The sequence below is a fragment of the Ochotona princeps genome, chromosome X, assembly GCF_030435755.1.
Source record: "Ochotona princeps isolate mOchPri1 chromosome X, mOchPri1.hap1, whole genome shotgun sequence".
Classification (NCBI taxonomy): Eukaryota; Metazoa; Chordata; class Mammalia; order Lagomorpha; family Ochotonidae; genus Ochotona; species Ochotona princeps.
Window position 1 is genome coordinate 29962931 of NC_080865.1, and position 26917 is coordinate 29989847.

The 26917-nt window shown below is 37.5% G+C and overlaps 1 protein-coding gene across 6 annotated transcripts in view; it reads right to left on the bottom strand.

Annotated features, from left to right (window-relative positions):
* Positions 1-26917, bottom strand: part of CNKSR2 (connector enhancer of kinase suppressor of Ras 2) — a 250800-nt gene that overhangs the window by 35362 nt on the left and 188521 nt on the right. For all 6 annotated transcript variants that reach the window (XM_058658816.1, XM_058658815.1, XM_058658814.1 and 3 more), the window contains 4 exons: positions 26651-26722; positions 19857-19924; positions 11597-11697; positions 9481-10042 (listed from right to left, as the gene is read on the bottom strand). In XM_058658816.1, the coding sequence (XP_058514799.1) occupies positions 9481-10042; positions 11597-11697; positions 19857-19924; positions 26651-26722 (803 nt within the window). The remainder of the gene's footprint in view (positions 1-9480; positions 10043-11596; positions 11698-19856; positions 19925-26650; positions 26723-26917) is intronic.

Sequence of the window (26917 nt, forward strand, 5' to 3'; positions counted from 1 at the left end):
TGGGTGGTAGTTTCAGGAGCCACAGTTTAGAACAGAAGCCAAAGTATTCAGATGCGGGATGTAGGTGCCTTAACTGCTAGGGTAAATGCTCATCTCAGAAAGATTTTATTCCATAAAGGTAATTACACATTTCTATTTTAAGCATATTTAGAGAAGAGTCTGAACATGGCACCTGTTATACAACAAATCAACAATAAACTTATGACCAATCTATACTACTTATTTAAAACTAGTTGGATTATATACTGATACTGTAGACAAAAAGTTCAATACAGATATTTAGCTTACAGGCTAAATACAGACATAAAATGTTAGGGAATTCATTATTAAAAATTTATGACTGAAATGAATCAGTGAGTTTGGTAACTATAACTCTTACTTTCACATATTTGAGAACTCCTGTGAAACAACCCAGATTGCCTTTATTGGCATGTTTGTGCTTTGTTAGAAGAAGGTACACATAAAAGTGTCTTCTTATATTCCTGAACCAAGAAGTTTCTAGAGGTTTTCAAGTATGATGTTTAAATATTAAATATTTTAACGATGAGATGTCACTTCTATAGTGAGAATAATGGGCATTTATCATTTTTAAATGATATACTAGCAGGAATATTGTCCCACTAAAGGAGAAATTTCAGCATAAAATCAATTGAACCATTAAGATTGAATACTGGGCCTGGCGGCGTGGCCTACCGGCTAAAGTCCTCGTCTTGAACGCCCCAGGATCCCATATGGGCGCCGGTTCTAATCCCAGCAGCTCCACTTCCCATCCAGCTCCCTGCTTGTGGCCTGGGAAAGCAGTCGAGGATGGCCCAATGCATTGGGACACTGCACCCGCGTGGGAGACCCGGAGGAGGTTCCAGGTTCCCGGCTTTGGATCGGCGCGCATCGACCCGTTGCGGCTCACTTGGGGAGTGAATCATCGGATAGAAGATCTTCCTCTCTGTCTCTCCTCCTCTCTGTATATCTGACTTTGTAATCAAAATAAATAAATCTTTAAAAAAAAAAAAGATTGAATACTGTTGGTTGAATATTGTGAAGACCTGCAGTACTGGTAGCCTATGTTAGTGCTGGTCTGTGTCCTGGCTGCTCTACTTCTGATCCAGCTCCCTGCTTATGGCCTAGGAAAGCAGCAGAGGATGGCTCAAAGACATGGACCCCTGCATCTATGTGGGAGACTCAAGAAGCTCTTGGCTCCTGGCTTTGGGTTGCACCAGCTCTGGACATTGTGGCCATTTGGGAAATGAACCAGCAGGTAGAAAATTCTCTTTCTCCCAATCTCTTTCCTTCTCTAACTCTGCCTTTTAAATAAATAAATAAATAAATAAATAGTTTTTTTAAAAGGTGACTGAATATAGGAATTCAGTGTTATAGCAGGTTAAGCTGCCACCTGTGACACTGGTTTCTCTTCTTGGCTCCCATTTAAGTCTCGGCTGCTCCACTTCTGATCCAGCTCCTGCTAATATGCCTGGGCAAGTAGCAGAAGACAGCCCAAGATTTTGGGCTCCAGCATTGGTATGGGAGAAATGGATAGGGTTCCTAATGCTTGGGTTTGGCCTGGCCAGCCCCCAGTTACTGCAAACACTTCAGAACTCTCTGAAATAAATAGATCTTTAAAAAAGATCAAATACTAGACAAAGGTGTCCCTATGGCTATATATAAGAAAATTATGAGTGACCACAAGAATGGAACTAGTGGGAAATATTGGAAAAAGAAACACAAACATTTTAGTAGGTTTAGTGTTTTGTAACTTGAAGCTAAAGCCATAACAAACTGATCAGCAGACTCATTGGATCAGCAGACTCATTGGCTGTGAAGCCCATCTTCGCACTCTGCTTTCAAAGCCTGGATTGGCTATGCTTTTTAAGCTAACTGGTTCTAGGTTAGCTATTTTCATCACAGAGCTTTGGGATAAGCTGACAGCCTTGAAAGATCTTCAAAGAGAATGTTGGGCAAATACTGTAAGGCACAAAGGCATAAGCAAATAGGCAAGAGAGCTTCTAACACGTGTGTCTGGGAGTGTGGGTTGAGCTTGCAAGCATGCACAGCCAGCTGTTGCCATTTCCTTCTTTTCATATTTCCATGTTCATCCTTTTTGACATGGATGCTTTGTACTTTATCATATTATTATTTATTTTGCAACAAGCAAGTTATTACTTTTGAATTAAACAATGAAAGAAAAACTTCAGAAAACTGAAAAACTCCTAAGGCTTTTCTATGGTGTAATTCTATTATGCCTTAACCTACCATCTTCTGGTAGCTCCAAGTGGTAGGTTTATATGCCAAGATATGAAAATCAGGTACTTAGGACCTTCAGTTTTCTCTGGCAAAATTGAACAAGGAAAAAGCAGACTGAATTTAGGGTAAGTTGAGAAGTGAATACAGTTACTAAGCTGAAGAAATATGGTTTGCTTTTTTTCAAATGTCAGAAAACAGTAATAGTAGCTCAATCTGATCATCCTCCTTGATAACAAATAAGATAAATCATAATCTGTCTTACCTATACTACTGAGGGTTTGTCATCTTCTAATATTCTTATCTGGCCACCAATTCTGCTGGTGTGACTTGGTAGTCTTTAGAATTCATTCTTTCATCATTCAAATCTGACTTCACCACAAAATAACACTTCTTAGATTATTTTTACAGCGCTACTGGTTATTTGCTGAATTAAAATTTGCAGTTTCAACACTCTTCACAAACTAATTAAGATGATGCAGAATGATGAACCATTTCCAAGGAGTCAATATCCAGGGGTGTGAAACAAGCACAGGTAATAACTTGAGTCACTCCACAGGCAGTGGAGTTTGGTGAGAACAACTGTCTGGAGTGATGAAAGATCTGGAAATTACTTCACATGTCTTATTTGTGTGGACTTCATCTTTGAAATGGCAATAAATCAGGAACAGAATGGTTTCTTCTACAGAAAATGTGACTACAAGACAGTGATGTAAGGAGTGGCCTTTCCAGTTATCAGTACCCCAGTTGTGTGGTCTCCAGCAACAAGAGGGTATGCTTAACACACGAAATTCGGGATCATCTTTTATAAAATACCTGAAATAAGGAATTGTGCAATGTTTTGATTGCTGTTTTATGAAATGAAAATGATAAAACAATAACTTTACCTCTTTTATATTATATCAAAATGAGAATAGCAACATAAGGGGCAAACTATTTTTCATTCACCCACAAATTGTTTTAGGCACTGGGTATACAAGACAGGAAATAAAATACTTACTATTAGTGAGATTATATTCTGGTGCGTGGAGGTAGAAAATAGCTAAGTGAACTAATATGCAATATATTCAGAATGATGAGACTGGAGAGAGTGTAAGACAAGGTACTTATAGCTTAGGGTGAATGGGGGCAGTGGTGGGAGTGGAGGCATTTGAGTAACAGTATGTTGTCAGAGGACTTTAAGTGGAAAATATTTGAACTGGGATCCAAATCAAATGCTCATATCTATACACAAATATTTTAGCAGATACATGATGAAGGTAAACTTTTTAGTTCTCATATGTTCAAAGTCAAAAAGGAGAGAAGCAGTTTGTAATAACAATATAAAATAGGGACATTTCTATGTCAGCTTCTAGAGCCAAGGTAATACATAAGGCAGAAACGCCAACAATCTATATGGTTTATTTACTCAGGGGCTATAACTGAACAAGGACAGGTAATACAACCAAGTAAATATGATTTATTGACGTTTGCCAGGACTAATTTACTATTTAAAGTATTGTGATTGCTGTCCTTGCCTAAATTCACATCTTCATAATATCCACATAGAGCTATATAACATTTACTGGATGGACTTATAATATGCCCAATTTTTCCTGCTAAATGCTTTATTTACTTTATTCAATCCTCATATAACCTAAAAATTATGTATACACTGTTGCCTTATGATATAATAATGAAAACACCAAGCAGTCTAGAGGTCTTAAATAACTACTTTAATCATATCACCAGACCACCTGTAGATTTTGGCCTGAGGAATGTCTTCGGGACTATAAGCTATCATCACTTATTGTTTATAGAAAAACTTGCTTATTTGCTCATTTTCTCTTTGGTTAATAAAATATCCCCATAGTGCTAAGGCTTTAAATGAAGTAATGTTATCTGAGGTATGTGTTTGCATGCACATATTAAGAGGGTAGCCACATTAAAACAAATGTTTGAAGACATAACATACACAGTGATACAGCTGTTCACACACAAAGTAACAAGCAGTTTGTTATACTTCTTTTTCATGACCTTAAAACAAATGAAGACTAAACTACTCATAATCATTACCTTTCCCCTGCCATTTAGACAATGGGCACATGATGTAATTCTGGCAGGTTAAATTTGAGGATCAGTCTGCTGGAGACATCATGGGAACGTACACCTTGATTTCACAAAAACGACTAAGGCTAGGATATATTCCTTTGCTTTTTGTATATTGTCAAATGAGAAATTATAGTTGAGAATGTTGGCAAGAAAGTTAAGTCCTGACATTAGACTCAGGAAATTTTTGCTTTTATTTATTTAATTTTTATTCTAATTTTCCATTTTACGATTTTGCAGGTATAGGGTTTCCTGCCTTGTCTCCTTTCCCTCCCACCCCCCCACTATTCCCAGACAGGTCATTTAAACAAAACACCTCTATCTCTGAACTTTCACACTGTCTAAGCCGTAAAATGAGGAAGGTGTAATTAAAAATTCAGTGTATAACTGATATTAGAATTATAAATAGACTGTATCTATCATCCATATTTTACATCTCTATTTCCTAAAATTCAGACAGAATGATATTGGCAAAATATTTGTTTACTAATTTCTAGATTTTTCTTTTTTTAAAATTTTCGTTAAACAGACCTGTTTGATAACCCATGAAAGATGTTATTGTAAACATCACAGAAGTGGTTCCCTGCTCTTCCAACTTTACCATGTCTTAGCACATTGCTCATACTCTTACCCCTCTATTTCCTTTAAACTCAAATTGAAATTTAGGATATTATTAGTGATTTATACACTTTTGGATTCCTTGTGACATGCATAACTTATCTTTGACAATAAAAAGTAGTGAAAGTACTGCAACATTTTTCTTTATTTTAAACTTGCTCCTTTTTGTCCTTCAACACAATTTCATATTCTGAGAATATCCTCTCCTTATCTGTACATGTTGTACATGAATATTACCATGGCTGCTTTGGGAAATTACTCTAGGGCCCTTAAGATGACTGAAGACACTTAATGTCCCTTCTTCATTGTGTAATTCATTATCTAACCTTTCTGCCTAGATAATTTAAGCTATTATGCTACTGAGCTGCACACTCTGTGCAGTTCCTATGTTATTAATGCAGTTTGTAAAGGACAGTAGATTCAAAACACCTTAAAATATATTTGTTAGCAGATCTCATCTTGAAGGCATCAATAATATCTCATTTAGATAACTGAATGTGCATAGCACCTGGAACGCTGATAAGTTTTATCCCTCCTCCCTGCCTCGCTCTTTCATAAGGCCTACTGTTTCTCTTAGATTTCTGAGGCAAAATTAAATATATGTGAAGATTATGGGAGAATACATGCAGGTAGTCTCCAAAACAATGAAAGAGAACATTATACCTTCACTGAGTAAATGAAGGTCCAAGAATGTAGGGTCAGGAAAGAGTATCCTTCTAACTGCCAAGGGGAAATCAGCAGGATTAAGGGATAAAGCTTCCGCAACCACATCTGAATTGCCTAGTACAGGAAAGGAGATGCCAAGCAGACTTCAAGCTGCATTAACCCAAACAGTATTTTAATGTTATGGCAGATGTTTTTTAAATGAAATATGTCTGCATTTTGTCCCATACATTTATGATTTATACTGTTTAAGTGTTTCATAGGCTTATATGATTTAACTAAGGTATTATAAGGCTCACACCTCAGTAATCTCTGAAAAAAAGCTAATTGGAAAAATGGGAAATTACTTGTCTTCTCCCAAATGCCAGGGAAGTAGGTCAGAATAATTAATATGCAAGCTGACTTTTCAAAGGAAAATAAAACAGGCATCATCTGTGTACTTTTAGTACCATCTATGACTAAAATGAGTTCAGCCTGAGAAAAATCACAGTCTGACTCAGATGAATAATTGAATTTCAAAATAAGACAGAAAGTAGTTAAACCAGGAGAACACAGATTGAAGTCTGTTCTAAGGAAACTAAATTTACACCTCATAGGCAAGGCCAAATTTTACATCTATAATGAAACTGGAAAAACAGAGTACAGATTTAGGTACATCAAGATTCACTCAGATTTCTTTATTATCTGTAAGCACTATATAGTATATAGCATTATATAAGGTAGGGGAAACTGTAAATGATAAGAAAGAAGTTTGGATGGTTATCCAGTTCTTCACCTTAAGGCATAAGACAGGCTACATTTTAACAAGTGTTTTCATTATTCAGTTTTCCTCCTCACCTGTTGACTTCTATTTTATTATTATTATTTACTGGTAAACTGAAAACTGCTGGCTGAAGATACTACATTTATTTCCTTTGTAATTTCTACTTAATTAGTGCAAATTGCTTCAGTAGGTCGAACTGAACGTTGGCTCAAGCAGGACAGTACTACAACACTGTGTGGCTTTGATCCTTGCTAAGTACTGGTGCCTACTAGTTTGTGCAGCAGCCATTGTGAGAAGGATCTGTGTTGCAGGGCATGTATGTATGATGTTTGTACTTTTGACATAACACCAAGAAGCTTGACTTGAACAAGCAGCCCATGTAACGTACTCATAATGGCCAAATCAGGGCAGCTATGAACACAACACTCCCTGACTAGAGTGTAAAGATTCTTTTGAGAATGCTGAAATTTAAGTTGCTGCATCCCAAAGTGAATTTTCATCAAGTTATACATTCCTAAACACTAGAAATGAAAGTGTAGAAAATTCATTCCTTAGAAACATGAACATACATTCGATTAAATAAGAATTGTCTTCCAGGCTACTATGAAATGTACTGCTCTGTTGAAAACAATTTACAGGGCACTAAGACATCAAGTGGCAAGACTTATGGGAAAATACTGAGAAAGAAATATGGCCTAAAAGATAGTGCACGGCCACTATCAGTGAAACAGATCTGACTGAAATAACATTAACTGCCCCACAATATGGACCATAAAGTCAAAATGTGCAACAGCAAATTTACTGATACTTCCTAGGGATGTTTTGTTTATTGTGAGAATTTTGCAAAGACAGAGCCCCCTGGGAAAGATGGAAAGTTATCACACAACTATCCAGTTAACTTATTTGGAACTTGAAGGAAAAAATGCAACCTACGAGGAAGTGTGTTTACATCACTAAAAATAAATCCAATCCACAGAAAGAAAAAACAGTTTATAGAAGAAAAAAAGCCAAAGTCATCTAACTAGCAATGTTCTGTGGGTTACTGGAAACCTCAAGGAAGGCAGACAGCATCTGTGCTCTCCTTTCAAGTCCAGGGCCTGCTACCCTCTTTCTAATCTTGCTCAACAGAATGATCAGGATAATCTATTGATCAGTGACACTGTCTGTAGGAACAATGGAACATTTCTGAGCAAAATTCTCTACCTTTTGGCTAATTGCAACATAATTTATTTTAAAATGCTTGAGATAAATTTTTTATCGCCACAGATTTTTGTGGAATAATAAACATACACTTAGTCATAGTTGTGTAGTACCTGGATAACAGCTAAATTGAAGTTTCTAAGTAATCTTCAGTCAAATCTTAAAAACCAATTTACTAATTTAGATAATCACTAAAATATTAGGCATATATTATTGTTCTTTCAGAATGACAGAGGCCTAGCATGCTTCTTAAATTTTACATAATACTGTTTGGTAATCTGGTAGATGGGAATGTTGGTAGGGCTTGGTAAATAATGGATGGTAATTACCTCTCCTGCTCCAACAGCACCTTTTATAATATTTCTCCTAAGGTTTACAGCTCAAATACCCTTCCATGGAAACTGCCTTGGCATACACATTTTATTACAAACAACTCTTACATTTTGTTGTTGGAAGACACAATTTAATTGCAATGAAATAATGCAAGAAAAATTCATACTATGAAAGGAAATCCACTCTACTATCTAGTTAATCACCTTCAAAGTGACTTCAGTTTAAAAGAGCCAGATTCACACTGACCCTAGGTTCCTAACCACTTTCTAACATGTGAGTTGAGTTGTTTTTCCAGTAGCAATGAAGAATTTACAGTCACAGATTCTATAATGAAGTCCTGTAAACTTGCAAAACAGGCTGAAGAGTACATTCTCTCCGTATTCTTTAAAAAGTGAAGTCTAGTGCCATGGCAGGGCTAGACAACCTTTTCTTTCTGTCAAGGGCCATTTCGGGTATTTATAACATTATTCACAGGGCATACAGAATTAACAATTTAAAAGTAACCTGACTATACAGATTTGTTGCATTTTGAGTCCAGCCTTCAGTTGCCTTGGCAGGATCAGATCAAATGTTTTAGTGGTTCTTACATGTTCCATTCACTGGAGGTTCCCCATCCCTGACATAAGGACCAAAACCAGCAAGTGTGGCTTCATTGCTGGCTCAAGTTAGCTATGCTAATTGACTTTGACTACATTTTGACTGAAGAGTTCATACTATTTCATCAATGCTACTTTTTTCTTTTGCCTTTTATGTTTCAGAATTAGAGCCAAACCTACATTTCTTTCTAAGTACATAAATGAATTACCGCCTTTTCCTTAAACTTACTTGGGCTGGTGTATTTTACTAGTTATGAACAGATGCTTAGTATAATATGCTGAATAAAGAACCTGATAACCAGTAAATAAATTCTTAATGTCAAAAAGGTGGAAGACTACTTAACTGATTGGTCTCGCTTAAAACTTGATTCCAGTAAATTGACTTTTGTAATCAACATACATACCAAGAAAGGAGAAGGATGCTTTTGGCAAATTGACTTCTAAGAGCAAGTTCACTTACTTAGAGTTGACAGAAATGCTATGTGAAATCCCTCCTTCGAAAATTTGTCATGTTGGATTCTTTCCTCCAAATATTCTGACAGTGGAAAAATCTATATATGGGTAGGTTAGGGCGTGTGCATTCACTTACTCAACCAAGGCTCTATTAAATACCCTGCCAGTAGCATTTATGGTTAATTAGCACAAACTTGGGGCAACCACTGTGGAACAACGAGATGATGTATGAATGTGAGAAGAAAAGTGGGTAAGAGAAAGATGAAAAAGAAACAAATACCACTAAGTTTAAAAGGCAACTAGGTAGTTGGAGAAAAAAAAATATTTGCTCTAGCTGTGGGTGTCCTGGGCCATTAACTTCATTACTCATCATTTTTTTTTTTTTTTTTGCCACATTATTGAAAGTAGGACACCAAGGGAGACTGAATTTCTTAGGCAGTAAGACTATTATTTTAACAAAAATGAATCAAAAAGCTTTAAAAGGCTAGGACTTTGTACACACAGGCTAAGAATCTCCATAAACATACTTACTTTTTTCTCCTATGTTTTCACCTGCTGCCTCCCCTTCCTCCTCTTCTTCCTCCTCATCCTCCTCTTCCTCTTCTTCCTCTACTTCTGGGGGTTGCACATCATCCTGTGGGTCACAGGCACTAACTGGAGCATTCAGACAGCAGTGGTTGAACCCGCTATCTCGAGGCAGAGTAAAACTTCGAGGCTTGCCCCCATTTCCATTTAGCACTTGCATCCTCTCACTCTCGGCTAAGGGGTATGGCCCATAGTGATCCTGCAGGTGGCACTTCTGAGTTGGAAGAGTGGACTGCCGCCTGTGTTCTGGGGAGATGGCCGCAGAGTCAGAGAAGACAGAATCCTCCAGAGGAAGAGTCTGAAGATAGTGTAAGCCTGAACTTGTCAGTGGCGTCTCAATTAGATCCTGCCAGGAGCGGCGCTGACTGGCGGTCTTGCGAATGGGGGACACTGCACTGCTGCTAGTTACTTCCTGGCGAAACTCCTCATGGGAAGACTGAGACTGAGAAGTCTCTGTGGAGGAAAGTCGGCTGTGTTTCGCTTCCACGTAAGGACTGGCACAACTCATCTGTGGAAGGAAGTCTGTAATCAGTGTCTACACAAACAATGAGGCAAGTCTGAAGATGGCTCACAGTTAGACCCAGAAAACAGTTTAAGAGACAGAGACATCGTTGTATCGAGATGCAGGGATAGCAGATTTCACTGGCACTTTGATATGCAAATACTTTTCATTTACAGTATGACAACATCTTAATGTTTAGGAAAAAAATGTTCAGCAAGAGAAAAATCCAAAGCTTTAAAATCTCTACATACTTTGAAATTCTGAATAAGCACTATTCCCAGATTCATGTGTCTTGATATCAGAAAGCTTGGGGATGACAATAAGGAGGGTCTGTTGCTTATAATTACAAGTTCCCTATAAACACAACCCTGCACCTTCATGCTAAGTGGCTCTTTTGGGTGCCACTGACAAGGTGCTTTGGGGCCTTGTTCATTTTGTGGCATTTCTGGAGGGTTAGGAATCTAGGCAGGGTAAGATTACACTTTGTTGGGAATTAGCATTTGGACATAGTGTGACCACTGAAGGGCTTGTAAGCACAAAAGAAAAATGGAATATTTTTGTTCCCAGAATTTAAAGCTTGCAAGTATAAGCATAATGGAGACAAAGGCATCAAAGTGAATGCTGCAAAATACTTGCAGTAACCCTTAGCTTGACAAGCCTTACTCCAGCTGCTGTTGGAGTAACAGACTGGCCCAGATGCATTTCTGGTAAGAGGAGCCATATTTGTGAAATATGATCATTACAAACTGGGGCTGTGGTTGTGGCCGGGACAAGTCTTCCTGAAGTGGAGGTGTATGCCACCTGTCCCAGTAAAGGAGGGGAGGGGAAGTTACTTGGCATCTTATGTGGCCAGGCAGTTAATTTCCTGCATGTTGATAATAATATGAACAGCCTCCTTTTTGAAAACAATGTTCCAATGTTTCAACAGCCATTTGGTGAAGCTTCAGTTTACCTTTCTGATCTGAGTTATTCAGCTCTTAATGTTTTATAGAAAGAGGGAATTTAAGAATGAGTTAGGTCGGCTATTGCTGTCACCTTAATTCAGCTTCTATGTGCTATGGGAAAGACTCAGTCCCAAGTTGAGCAGAATTACTTCTTATGACAATATACTCACAGAACATAGTATCTCAAAGTGAGATGTCACTGAGACACTCCTGGTAATTCTGATGGAAAATGAGGTAGTCCCAAGCAAACCAGGACAGTGGTTTAGTCTATTAAAAGATGAACCACACTCTACATATACCGGGTCATTTAACATGGGTTTAAGAAGTCTGGAGCACCATGTAAATATACACTGTTGATATCTTTATGAAGGCTACTCAGTCTAGTTTGCTAATAAAACCGGTCAGATTATTATTCTATCTGGAATCCGTGATGACAGTTTCTCCTGTTTAGTATTCTTCGTATATTTATACATGTTGTCTACTGATTTGAAGGCCCCAATTATCTTTTCCCTTAAACTTGAGATTTGACATGTAATCTGCTACATAGTCTTTTTTTTGAACATACAAATGGATATTTCAGGTTGTTTAATTTTGTGACATATCTGTTAATACTCACAGAGGGAGGCCGTGGGTATGTATCATAGGGGGGTGGAGGGCTGTCTTGTTTTGGTGTTGATGGAGTATCTGCTTCTTCCTTGTCACTCTCACTCCAGTAATCTGAAACACATGGAAACATCAACATCCCATCTGATACTTATAGCCATATTTTGAGGAACACAAACTACTACTAACAAAAGGAAATTTGAATTCCATCACTACATGAAGCTCCCCAGTGCCTGCATACCACAGAGCCCATTAATTTTTAGTTTCAGTGGGGTTTGGAAGAATATCATTATTGATTCTACTTCAAATTTTGTTTTAAAGCAAGTGGTTACAGGCAGCCACAGTTTTAAGGAATTAACCAAACCACGCTATATATGCCCTATCAGGATTAGGGTACTTTAAGATCCCAGATGAAATTATTCTGAAGGTTTAATTAATAACTGGCATCACAGGACCCTTCTTAAAAGTGTATCACACAGTCTCAAAGGTGACTACTCAAAGAAAAGTAAGACATACATCACTGTATATCTCTACAAATATAAAAGCTCCAAAATTAATGTTCTCAATTCTCTTTTCTGGCTTAAATCCAGTGATTATCTAACAATCACTATTTCCAGAGTCGTGCTGACATGAGTCTCAGTAACAACAAACTCCCACCTCCGTTTGGAAACACATGGCAAATCTTGAATCTTCCAAATGCAAAAGGGCAAATCTGCTACTGTGGGCTGCAAGTTCTAAACTTCCAGAGTTACTCGAAAGGACGGAAACTACAAGCCACTAGAAAAGGTACCTTGACAGACCTCATGCAAGAGGGAGGGGGAAGAACTTTGAGAGATACATTGCTAGAATGAAGTCAAATACAGCAAAAAAAAAAAAAAAAAAAAAAAAAAAAAAGACTGGTAATCAGAATCTATTTCAACAATCTCCAACCAGTTTGTTTTCTTTAGGTTAATTTTTTGTATGATTTACAAAAGTCAAGAACAGAAGTAGTACTCATACCAATATAAGTTGAGAAAAGGTAAAACAATCAACACAAGATTTACTACTCAGATTTAGGTGAAAAATTATATCACATATATTTACAGAAACCCCTCTTCAAGAATTCTCATAGTATAATTTTTTAAAGAGTTATTTATTTTTATTGGAAAGGCAGATTTACAGAAAGAAGGAGATTCACAGAGAAAGATCCTCCATCTGCTGGTTCATTCCCCTAAGTGGCTGCAAAGACCAGAGCTGAGGTGATGTGAAGCCAGGAGTCAGGAGCTTCTTCTGGGTCTCCCAAGGGGGTGTAGGTTTCCCAGGCTTTGTACGTCCTAGACTGCTTTCCCAACTCACAAGCAGGGAGCTGGATGGGAAGTGGAGCATCCGGGACATTAACAGATGTCCATATCAGATCCCAGCAGCTGCAAGGCGAGGACTTTAACCACTAGGCTGCCATGCCAGACCCTCATAATGTAATATTTTAAAATATTTTTCTTGTGGTAAAAATAAACACTACTGATAATAAGTATAGCTATAATTTGTTGAGAAATTATTATATGCTGAACAGAAGTAATACAGCTCTGGTATGAACTAAAAAAATACTCCCTTGTTGTCAAGATATGAAAATGAAGTTCTTGAGTCTCTTTTTTTTTAAAACAGAGGAGGTTTTGTCATGAAGTATACTGACCATTTAATCTACTTCATGCTCTAACTCCGGCTAATGTAAAAATAAAATTTTTCATAATGTAGATAAAGAATAAAATAAATTTTCAATTAGATTAAGGTCTCAAAACAGAAGGCCTCTAAGATTTCTGTTCATATTTTAATTACATCTTCTGAATAAAAGATAAGCAAGTACTACTTAATTTAAATAGGCTATCAGTTTCCCCATTGGATCATGCCAGTGACAGCCAGGATACTACGTCTTCATTCTATTATAACTAACATAGTTGCCCAAAAAATGTATCCATAAAGTGCTGATAAAACCATTTGAACTATACACTGAGCCAGGTTTGAGTTCACTTCTTGGCTAGACCACTTACCATCCTCCTAAATCTTGAGGTGGTTACTTAGCTTTTCTGAGTTTGTGTTATGTTATTACCTGTAAAAGTGGGCTAACACTAACCACCTTTCAGAGTCATAAGCATAGGTGCACTAAATAAAGAACATATATTCAAGTGCCTTGCAACTTGGAAGGACTCAATAAATACTAGGACTGCTTATCCTATTCAGTGTATTTTTAGGTTTCATGCAGGACAGTCTGACCCAAATCACATAGATGATAAATGCTTTGTGTTCCTAGCTGCAGATATCAGTTGTTCCCTGCCGTAAGTTTCAATGATGAAAAAATGGAATCTGGAGCCCTGACATCTCGGCTGGTGAGAACTTGAAGTGCTATTAGGAAGTCACTGCTAGAGGTGAAGGGACTAAACAGTCTCTTACAGCAGAAACTTGCCAAGACCATCCTCAGCCCTTTATCCCTCCTCTACTTCTAGAAAACATGGAATCCACACTGAATCCTTCCTTAAGGTCTGCAAGAATTAGCACTTCAAAAATTGTCCTTATTAGCACACTGAGAAGCAAATGGTCAGCAGTTTATCAAGGGTTCCATAGCTGTCTTTACCAGCGACGTTTTAGGAGTTCTCTCTACTGTCCTGCTCCCCTAAGAACCAACTTAGGAAGACATACAATCCATTGTTTTATGTCTTATAATCCTTAGCTTATTAAAGACATTCTCGGGCCCAGCGGCGTGGCCTAGCAGCTAAAGTCCTCGCCTTGAAAGCCCCGGGATCCCATATGGGCGCCGGTTCTAATCCCAGCAGCTCCACTTCCCATCCAGCTCCCTGCTTGTGGCCTGGGAAAGCAGTCGAGGACGGCCCAAAGCTTTGGGACCCTGCACCCGCGTGGGAGACCTAGAAGAGGTTCCAGGTTCCCGGCACTGGATCGGTGTGCACCGGTCCGTTGCGGCTCACTTGGGGAGTGAATCATCGGACGGAAGATCTTCCTCTCTGTCTCTCCTCCTCTGTGTATATCTGGCTGTAACAAAATGAAAAAAAAAATTGTTTAAAAAAAAAATAAAGACAATCTCAACCTGCAATTTTATTGGCTGCATAAGAAAAGACTGGCATGGGCTTGGCAGCGTGGCCTAGTGGCTAAGGTCCTCGCCTTGATCCCATATGGCCGCTGGTTCTAATCCCGGCAGCTCCACTTCCTCTCTATCTCTCCTCCTCTCAGTATATCTGACTTTGTAATAAAAATAAAATAAATCAAAAAAAAAAAAAAAAAAAAAAAACACCTTTCATTTAAAAAAAAAAAGATTGTCATATCACTTTGCAAATTAACTCTGCTCTTCTTTTTATCTTTCCCCTTCCCCTAGATACAGAAAGGAAAAAAGAAAATGTGGAAACAATGGTCTTACCCACTTTCCTATAGCCCTTGACCCTTTACGCCGTAATCAAGTATGTAAAGATCATTAAAAATTTTAAAAATAAAATAAGATAAAAAATGCATAAAAAACCCAAAACTCTGCTCTTAATCTACTCCATGTGTCTTTGAGAACACATTGCCACAGAAGAGGCAACACAAAATTAGTTGGGATTTTTTAGATTCATGTGGAAGATTGAAGGCACACTGCTGCCTATAGGCTCAAAGTAGTCTGATTTTTCTTCTGAGAGAAAGTTGTTTCTTTTAGTTTTATATTTAGTACCAAATGAATACATTTAATGTTTTTTTTACAATACTACACAATTTCGTATATAGTCAAGAATAAACAATGCTCAGAAGAGGAAACGTCCACTTTACTTTCTCATGCTGATACAAAAGAGTAATTTGAAGCTAACTTTTTCATTTAGATACCATGTATTTCCATTAAATATAATGTATTTCATTTGCTCTGTGATTAGAGATTTACAAAGATCTTATATGCGATTGAAAATAATGCATGATGTCTGACTTGAATCTAGGAAACAAGAGGAATGTGTTTAGAAGATAACTAATAAAGCATTATCTTGGCCAAATTTAATGTAACCCTAGTTTCTGTTGGCATAACAACAGATACTGAAAGAAAACTACATCCTTCAAACTTCTGTAATTAAAGACAGCAACTCACTAAACTTTTATTAAAGTCAATTCTAAACTTATTGGGTCTTTAAATGTAAACAGTGTTTGGCAGTCATTCCTTTGCATCTGCAGACTGCCAATTCTCAAAGAGTTGTATTTTGTAAAAACTAAACTGTCATATTGGGAATGATACTCAAGAGCTGTCAAATAACTGTACAACAGTGCCATGTAGACATGTGCATCTAATAATCTTTTATCAACTATTATGAGACTCAATGATGCAGAAGGTATGAAGTCTAATATGTTTTTGAGTTATGTGAAAATGCCTGAGGAGCAGTCAAATTCCATGGGAATACATGTAGCTCTAGTTACATTCCATTAGCAAGAGAAACTACGGTTTTCAATTACACCCCAACAAGTGCTACAATACATATTCACATGAAAGACTAAGGCAGCACGAATTGACACAATAAATACTTTTTGAACCTACATGTTCAATGTAACATAGTAGGTCTCTCATTCATAATGAAATTTAGGTAATACAGAGTACAAAGGAGATTTCCTAAAATCAAGACCAGGCTCAGCTTCAAAGCAATGCCTAGTGACACAATTCAGAAGCTAAGCCTAAAAATGCATGCTTTCTTGTTTACAGCAATTGACTTTTTCAAAGATTTATTTTCCTCTCAGTACACAACTCACACTTGTGTTACATTTTTTCAAAATCAGAAAAAGCACTTTTTAAAGAACTGTTTTATGTGCTTTGAAGGAAATTGGAAAAGAAACATTATCACAAATGTTGGACTACTTATTGAGACATGGCAGTGAGGAATACACTTTGAACCATTATCAAACGTCCTAACTCTAGTTTCACACTGGGCTGGGTTCTGTCTACGTACAATGCTTTGATAGAGATAGTTCCCATATTATTTGGGGAAGTATCCATGTCACTCTGACTCCTCGGAGCGTATTACTTTCTTGAGTCTGCACCCTTCCCATCCTGCAAGATCAGTCTAGGAAACAGTTAACATAAACCTTTTGTTCATTTCACTTCTCCAGTCTCATCTTCATGGAAATGTATTTACAATTTTTTACATTCAATTTTATATATTACATTAAGAATATCTTTTATATCAGAACATAGTGTAATGTTTGGCATAATGAGTACCGAACTCATCTTTATGTAATTAGATTACTAGTTAAGAGCTTGCTACAGAAACACTCAGTATTATATCTTCTTTCTCCACTTTACATGAAGCTCACTAACTACTTTCTTCAGGACACATTTTCTTATGAATGCTGTTTCCTCCTCAAGCTTATTTTTTTGGTATCCATTCAGGATTTTTGTCATAAATTGTATACCACACAAACACAGTACTAGTTTGTTTTTAGATTAATCTTTAATTTTTCCTATGTAACGTCAATTATGCCTTTAGAGCTCCACAGTCATATGATAACATCCTATCATCTCCTAACCCCACACCAACCCATTTAATCATCATTTCCTCATGTAATAACCCAAACCAAGTGTTGGTAAACCTGGTCTACAGTTCAAATGCAGCCTATGCCTGCTTTTACATAGCCTGTGGACTACTAAGAATGCTTTTTGCATTTCAAATGGCTAAAAACATGAAGAGGAGTCTTTCCATAAGTATGGAAAATCAGAAATTCAACTCTCAGTGTTCATAAATAAATCTGTATTAGGACATAGCCACACCCATTCAAGTGTCTTGGCTGCTTTTCCAGTAGAGTTGAGTAGCTGTGACTGAGACCACATGGCTGGCAGAGGTCCAAACATTCTTTAGCTCTCTCTTCATTGGAAAAGTTAAATGGTCACTGCCTTAAACACTTGCTGACATATTGGTGTTGGGATCTAGCTCTCTTCTTTAGATAGTATAACCTTAATTTTTAGATGTTTTAAAAAGTTTTGATTGAGATTTTACTCTAAGTCTTTTTTTTTTTTTTTTTTTTTTTAAAGATTTATTCATTTTATTACAGCCAGATATACAGAGAGGAGGAGAGACAGAGAGGAAGATCTTCCGTCCGATGATTCACTCCCCAAGTGAGCCGCAACGGGCCGGTGCGCGCCGATCCGATGCCGGGAACCTGGAACCTCTTCCGGGTCTCCCACGCGGGTGCAGTGTCCCAAAGCATTGGGCTGTCCTCAACTGCTTTCCCAGGCCACAAGCAGGGAGCTGGATGGGAAGTGGAGCTGCCGGGATTAGAACCGGCGCCCATATGGGATCCCGGGGCTTTCAAGGCGAGGACTTTAGCTGCTAGGCCACGCCGCCGGGCCCTACTCTAAGTCTTTAAAGGAAACAAAAGGTTTTTTAAATCTCCACTTGAACAAAATAGCTATGTTCACTGAGGTCTCACTACAAAGAGGTTTGTGTTTGTACATAAATCTGTGTTATTTTATCTTTATGACATCTCTAGCAATTTCAAAAAACTACTTATGCTTCTTAAATATCCTTTAAGAAATGTAAATTCGGCTCAGAATAATGACTGTAGCTTTTATTCTTAAAGTTTCAATTCTGCATCATGATTTTAATTCTGCATCATGATACTGTCTTTCAAAAATATGAGGTCATACAAAGGCAAAGTGCATAAGATCACAGAGTTATACAGTAATATAGCTGAAGAATATAACAAAATGAAATAATTTATGAAAGAAAAGATGATTCCTCTGATTTTTTTGTATAAGAAGTCAGATGTCTAAAAGAAAAAAAAAAGCCCTGATAAATAGTAATAAATAGTCCAGTTCACTGACAAGAACTTGGACTTGGGTCAATACATAGGAGCTACTACAGGCTTTTTAATTTTTAGATTTGGTTTCCCATAGAAACTAGATGGAAGAACAGGACAACAAACAGGAAGGAACTCTAGATTAGGTACTCCAAAGACTTAACAGTTCAGTTCTTAATTGTTTCAATTACCCAGTCTCTAGGAGGAGGCTTGTATCCCAACCCTGAAGACTCCCAGATCCTCACCAAGGACTATCAGTACTAGCACCAAGGACTACATCCCAACAGCCAAGGAGACCACGGGGAATTGGAGTGCCCTCGGAGGCTGAGAACTCTGAGGTCACCCACCCTCATCTGGGTCTACCACATGGGATGGAAGAAGCCCAAATCCTGCCTTGCAGGATCCAAGGTCATCGGAACAACAACCAGGAGCACTGAGTGGTCTGCAGAAACAAAAGAACAGTAAACTTCCTTCGGGACTAGGGAGAGGAGCTTTCTCTGGTCCTTGTCTGGTTCCGACTTTGGGTCCCCACCCTCTCCTGCAATGACCATAAGGATCGCTCCAGAAACCCCTCCAAACAAACAAACAAACAAACAAACCTAGAATAGATAGACAGAGAACAACAAGGAAAGCTTAGACAGGAAACGATCAGCGGGGATGCACTTATAACTCACTGGGTGGGACACAAAGATTAGTTACTCCTCACTGGGGTATTGAAGATTTCTCTGCACACCCCTCCTAAAACTGTTCACCGAAACTGTTGACATATGTCTTGTTAGAGTTATAGAGTTAGACTACCCGAAAAACAGCCAGGTTCAGCAAAATCATGCTTCAATGCTATAAACCGCTAAATACTAAAATGAAAATAGACATGAGACAGCTGAATAGTAATCTATAGCCATTTTAAGGTGTATAGAACCCAGTTGTATATAAACTAATAATTGAAATGTCAATGTAGAAGTCACAGGATGTGGTTCAGAACTTGCATTCTTTTTTTTTCTCTTTTAACATATTGGTTACTCAATACCATGTCAATTAATTCCATAATGTTATAAATTGTTATTGATGTAATGTCAGGGCTTTTAATTGATTGGGATGATACTCTGCCGGCTCTACCTTCAGACCAGAGATGGTCTCCCCAAGAAACCGTTGAACTTATCTGGACAATAAGATGCTGGATTTTATGCTTGGTAGATGCTTGCAATGAAAGAATCTCAACTGAATTTGAACTGTGGTAATGCAACAAGGTGGAGGAATCCACCTTGGGGGGGGTTGGGGGAATCCCAGTGCCTATAAAGCTGTGTCACATAATGCAATGCAATCAATTTAAAAATATATATATATTTTGAAAAATTGTTTCATTTACCCAGTGTTACTTAGCAGATGCTGTGGTATAGATTCAAAGTTCCCAGGAGAGATAGAAGTGAATCACTGCACAACATAATGGCAAAAAAAAAAAAAAAAAAAAAAATCAAAAACTATTCCTTTACCTTGTTCTTGCTTAATCCTCTCTCTTTCTGCATACCCTGCAGTCAGCATATTAATTCTGTTAAGCCATCTGGAAAAAAATAAAAGGATGAAAATCACTAACACTGAAAATTAGTTTTTCATTATTTACTTTTGGTGGGTATTTGTTTTAAGGTGTCAAAGTACATGGAATAATCCTACATATAGGATATACTCCTTGCTATTATTGACATATGGTGTTTTCAATGAAGCATAACAACTGTAATAAACAACTTTAACACGACCAAAACCAAATAATTCTATTGCTCCAATAATAGAAATATTCCAAATATTCCTGCTTTTTTTTTTTCACACCGAACTAGCTTGGGCAAGTTTGGTATTGCTAGTATAACTGATATAATATTGTAGAATAATGTGGTCTAGATATATTGTTAGGAAATACTTTTGTTTAAGATTTTTTTCTCCTAATATCAATTCTCTTGCCAATTGGAAGATGGCATTCTTTTAAATGACTCATTTATTTCACCATTTATGCCAAAAGGAATCAACCCTGTATCACTTAACATATCTTGAAAACAGAGGAAACTTGCATTTCCAACACACCAAAATCTCACCTACAGAAATTTAAACTTGAATTTTAGGAATAAGTCATTTACAATTCAGTTTTACTTTGATAAACCCCACTAAGTAACTATCACTTGAAGCAAGTTAGGCAAGTAAAGAAAACAAACATACATCCTTCTGAAAATTATCAATTATAACAAATAAGTCAACTTCATGACAAATAAGCTTTGAGGATGTCTCTAATAATAAAATCTAGACTAATGCTAAAATCTAGACCAATGCTACTTTTCTGGGATAAGGACATTTATTATTGCATTTTCTTTTAGTGGCTTACATCTATCACTACAAAAAATCACTGACATTTCATTTTCTCAGGAGTCTAAAGCGCAAAAATTTCCTTATGGGCTTAGCCAAGAAACTGAAAAGGGGCTTTCCAAATTTTTTCCTTTAATAACATTTATTAAGTACTTGGTATGTGATGAAAAATGACATGCTTCCAGAACATAGGAATGAGTGATACACTACATACCTTCAATGAACTCTGTAACTGTCAAGTATTGCAAGACAAATGATTAACCATTATTAGGAAAAAAAAATTCTGTTCATAATAAGACTGCTTTAGAAAGTTTATGGATATATTCAGGCCACTGAATATAACACTACACGGCTAATACTACATATCTGTTGCTGCTTCTAGTAACAAATTTTCTAGCTAGAAGATGCTTACTGACAGACTTATTGCTCTTTGTGATTTAGTATTCGTGGACAATTATAAAAGCAGATACTTATGTATTTGCTGAGTCAAGAAATATTTCCTTAGAATCCATAGGTGCCAGGTACCATTCCAGGAATTGGGGACACAGATAAAGTGTTTGCCTTCAACATGCCCATATGCCCATATCTTACAAAGCAGAAAGATAATAAATAGCCATATTACATGATGTAGTGGAAAACGCTATTAAAAAATAAGCAAGCGGGTCCGGCATGATAGCATAGTGGTTAAAGTCCTCGTCTTGCACGCGCCAGGATCCCATATGGTCACGTGTTCTAATCCCGGCGGCCCTGCTTCCCATCCAGCTCCCTGCTGGTGGCCTGGGAAAGCAGTTGAGGACGGCCCAAAGCTTTGGAACCCTGCAATCGCGTGGGAGACTTGGAAGAGCTCCTGGCTCCTGGCTTCAGATTGGCTCAGCTCCAGCCGTTGTGGTCACTTGGGGAGTGAACCAGCAGATGGAAGATCTTCCTCTGTCTCTCCTCCTCTCTGTATATCTGCCTTTCCAATAAAAATAAATAAATCTTTAAAAAAAAAGCAAGAAAGGTAAAAGATTTGAATGTTAAAGATGACAGGAATAAAAGCCAGGGGGGCTATTTTAGGTAAGGTGGCCAAGGATAAGGGGTTTTTTTTTAATTTTTTTAAAGATTTATTCATTTTATTACAGCCAGATATACACAGAGGAGGAGAGATAGAGAGGAAGATCTTCCATCCGATGATTCACTCCCCAAGTGAGCCGCAACGGGCCGGTGCTGTGCTGATCCGAAGCCGGGAACCTGGAACCTCTTCCGGGTCTCCCACGCGGGTGCAGGGTCCCAAGGCTTTGGGCCGTCCTCGACTGCTTTCCCAGGCCACAAGCAGGGAGCTGGATGGGAAGTGGAGCTGCCGGGATTAGAACTGACGCCCATACGGGATCCCGGGGCTTTCAAGGCGAGGACTTTAGCCGCTAGGCCACGCCGCCGGGGCCAAGGATAAGGTTTTAAGTCTAGACCTTTTTCAATATTGTGTTGAGCAATTCCTTTTATATTAGCTGTACATTATTTTACCCACAATGCTTTAAAACAAAAAAAAATACAGGCAAGGTGGACATTCTATAGCAATGTCTAGATTTATATAGAATTATAACTATAGGGCCCAGCGCGTGGGAGACCCGGAAGAGGTTTAATCTTAAAAAAAAAAAAAAAAAAGAATGTAACAAATTCATAAATAAAGATCAATCCTTTAGAAATGTTTTGTTTTCTACGTAGAGACTTCAGAGTGACCAGAAAACCCATTTTTTTCAATGTTTCCGTGTTCATTTCTGAGGTAAGAGATGCTTGCAAGTCAGGTGGTCAAAAAATGTTCTTGCAAATGACCTCACAACCATATCTTTAGCTGCTCAAAAATAGAATGTGGTATTTAAATATTCTATATGCAAGCATTTATACGAATATATACATATACGATTAGGCATATGAATATATCTGTTTATGTGTATCTATAATGTACTCTGATTTTATAAAAGAAAATTAAAATGTTAAAATTTTTTTTTTATTGGAAAGACAGATTTAAAGAGAGAGGAGAGACAGAGAGAAAGATCTTCCCTTTGCTGATTCACTCCCCAGGTGTCCACAGTGGCTAGAACTGAGCTGATCCAAAGCCAGGAGACAGGAGCCTCCTCTGAGTTTCCCACATGGGTGCAGGGTCCCAAGGCTTTGGCTCATCCTCTATTGTCTTCCCAGGCCACAAGCAGGGAGCTGGATGGGAAGTGGAGCAGCCAGGATATGAACAGGTGTCCATATGGGATCCTGGCACTTGTGAGGCGAGGGCTTAGCCACTAGGCCATTGTGCTGAGCCCAGAAAATTAAAGTATTACATTTTAACTAAAATTATCAGGTCCTGTCACTTTCAGCAGTGTTTTAGTATGTATGGAAAGTAAAAACATATTTTTCTGTACCATGAATTATTTCCATTAAAAGTATATCTAAAAATTAAAATATATGAAATAAAAAATACATTAATTATGTTATGAATATTTCACCTTTTGAAAAACTAGGTACAAGCTTTTTCTTCTACATCCAGAAGAAATCAAAACCCAAATCTTTTTGCTATTATACAACAATAAGCTAACTGGATAAGGCTATAGGTGGGTGTTTCTCCTCACCACTAATCTGTGAATATTTTTACCACTGACTCCTTCCCATGTCTACTGACAAGTCATTTTTACAAAGATCTGCCTACTGAAAGCATATATTAAGAATAAGATCATAAAAACGGGAAAGCAAAGCCAAAATAATTAAAATTCTTATTAAAGAACATTCCAGTATTTCAGGTCAATTTAATTCTGAAAATTCTAGCACAGCATAGCATGTATTACATAAAACAGTCCTTTAAATATATGATGCAGACATAACATTTTTTTATAAGATCCATTGTGTAAAAAAAAATGAATAAGATGAGCCACGTGCGTTTGTTTCAGGTTTTTATGTGTTATCTGGAACCAAATATACCCATCAAAATATTACAGAAGAGCAATGAGTTAACATCAGTTTGAAGCTTTTCCTAATAAGGGATGTGAAATGGGGGCAAAGAAGGGAATATGGTTCATAAAAATGCATTTTTAGTGGTAGGCTTTATGGAGCAATGGTTAAGTCACCACTTGACACAGCTGCAGTTTAGGTCCTGGCTGATCTGCTCCCGATTCAGCTCTCTGTTATTGACACTGGAAGGCAGCAGATGATGTTGCAAGTAATTGGGACCCTGTCACCCACATGACACATCTGGATGAGGTGTCCAGCTGCTGGTTTTGTCCTGGTCCAACTCTGGCTATTGTAGTCATTTGAGGAGTGAGCTAGTAGATGGAAATTTCTCTCTCCCTCTATAGGTCACTCCTTTCATATACATAAATAGGTCTCAGAATGCATTTTAAGCAGGTAATTTCTAAATGTAAAAATATTCCAGCTAGCATGTGTAATGAATTATTATCTTAACAGAAGTAGTTTCCAGAGTATCTACTTATAAGATATATATATGCTGATACATGTTACTGATATTCAGTTTGATTCTGACAAAAACTCTTACTACTTACTTCAAGAATAATGAGACTAATGTAGTAAACTAGATATGGAGTAATCAGAATAGCAGAATTAGAAAACCATTAAATACAAAACAAAGTATCACATATGCCTGCCAAGTACATGTGAGTAAACATTTTCATTTTGATTGAAAACAAAAAACTCTCCAAACACGAATGCCAAACGTAAAATTTTAAGCATTAGAAATTATATAAATAGAGAAGATGATGGAAACTATACGAAAGGCTCAGTCCCCTTATTAATAATACAAGATTTAAGTATTCTCAACATCTTTCTTTGATGTTCCTTTGTATTTATATGCTTCCCTGAGAAAAGCAAAGATGATTATTTATAAAAGCACATTAATGTTTAGTGTGTAAACACATTTATTCAACTATGGTTTTATCTGGAAAAATTTTTTTGAAACATAAGAGAAGTTACAAGGGAGTAAAACAAAATGAGTATCCTGACACTGAACACTTACAAAAGGGCCAATAAACTAGCATAGAAAGTTCAAGTTTTGTATTCAGGGTTATATAGCTAATAAGTGATAGAGCTGGGATTGGGATGGTTATTTTTTACTTTGATTATTATTTTTAAAATTTATTTATTTTTATTGGAAAGTCAGATTCACAGAGAAAAGGAGTGACAGAGAGAAAGATCTTTCATGTGGTTCACTCCTCAAGTGGCTGCAATGCCCAGAGCTGATCCAACTTGTAGCCAGGAGCCTCTTCCAGGTCTCCCACATGGGTGCAGGGTCCCAAGGCTTTGGGTTGTTCTCTACTGCTTTCCCAGGCCACAGGCAGGGAGCTGGATGGGAAGTGGAACAGCCAGAACACAAACCGGCACCCTATGGGATCCCGGGGCATGCCAGGTGAGTGCTTTACCCACTAGGCTGCCGTGCCAGGCCTGTTTGGGATATTATCACCACCCATCTACTGTACAGACTGTACAATAACAGACATAGCAGGGTCAAGTTCTTCATCAAAATTACACAGCTAGTAAGTGGTAGAGCTGCGATCAGACAGTCTGGTTCTCAGGTCCACACTTGTGACCACTATGGTGCTTCTCTCTAATTTTAGGTTGGTTTTATACATACACACATATGAATGAATATAAATGTGCATTGGTTGTCAAACGTATTAGTGTGAAATCTGTGAGTCTTACAGCCAGCTTGTAAAATTCTAGAAAACAGAAATGGGAAAAACAAAGGAAAAGGAAGCAAGAATAAAGCTAAAAATGTTAAAGCAGAAAAATGAAGTACAATGTGGTAAATGATGAAGGAAAACACACACACACAAACATACACATACATATTCACAGAGGGTTTTCCTGAGCCACCAAATAACTACGGAGCCTAGTAATTAGTTGAAGTGTGGTACGGTCTTAACTAGTGGTAGATGGAAGGTGATAGAAAGCAATTTTAACTTTGCTTAGGCATTAATTATTGAGATGAATGTTCTGTGTAAAACACACAGCACTTGAAAACCCCAGATTTTCTGTGGGCACCTTTCTCTATCATTTGGGAATACATTTTAAAACATATTTTTGGGCCTATGCTTTGGCTCAACTGACTAATCCTCCACCTCCAGGGGCCAGCATCCTATGTGAGCACCGATTCGTGTTCTGGCTGCTTCACTTCTGATTCAGCTCTCTGCTTGTGGCCTGGGAAACCAGCAGAGGACAGCCCAAAGCCTTGGGACCCTGCACCCATGTGGGAGACCTGGAAGAACCTGGCTTTGGATTGGCTCAGCTTTGCCCATTTTGGCCTTTTGGGGAGTAAACCAGAGAATGGATAGCTCTGTCTCTCCTTCTCTCTGAAAATCTGACTTTCCAATAAAAATAATAAATCTTTTAAAAGAAAAAAAACCAGGAAATAAAAAAAAATTATAATGGTTTTTTTGGTAATTTTTTGGGGAACTTATATATGCATTCTGGCATCATTTTTTTTTTGTAATTGACAAATAATGAATGTAATTGTCATTCTACATGGCATTTACTCTTTAAACAATTTTTAATCATTTTAATTTGGGAGGGAAAATGGATGGGAGAGAGAAGGAAAGGGAAACAGAAAGAGGGCCAGCCAGACTGTGAGAGTTATTTTATCCACTGGTGTACTCTCCAAATGCCTGCAATAGCTGTAGCTGGTGAAGGTTGGATCCATGAGCCCTGAACTCCTAAAAGTGGCAACTTGTTCAATGTGTCAAAGGCCACCATGCTTATCATTATATTTCAAAATTAACTTTACTGTGTATATTTGAGGTTTAGAACATGTATTCTCTAAAATCTGATATATCTACATGAAGTAACAGGCCAGTCCATTTTGCTTTAAAGTGATTGATCTAGAAACTTCGGTGACATTATTCTCTAGGCATTACTGTAGAATTCTAGTCCTGTCTCTAAGTGCTTCAAAATGTAAGTAACATATTACCTGTTCATATCATCAAGATGTTCAGCAGCAAAATAAAAGCTTTTGATTTTAGGATGACAGGCTTTGAATGCACTGTAAAAGGAAACAAAGTACATGGATATTATTACAAATTGGGAAATGAGTTTGAACCAAGTAATTTTTATGGGTGAAATTACTTCAGCATCTAACCTGAGTTCACATACATAATGCTTCCACTGCGATGACAGAAATCAGGAAAAAAATTCAATTTTCTGCCCATAAAATTGCTCTTTATTACCTCAATTTGAA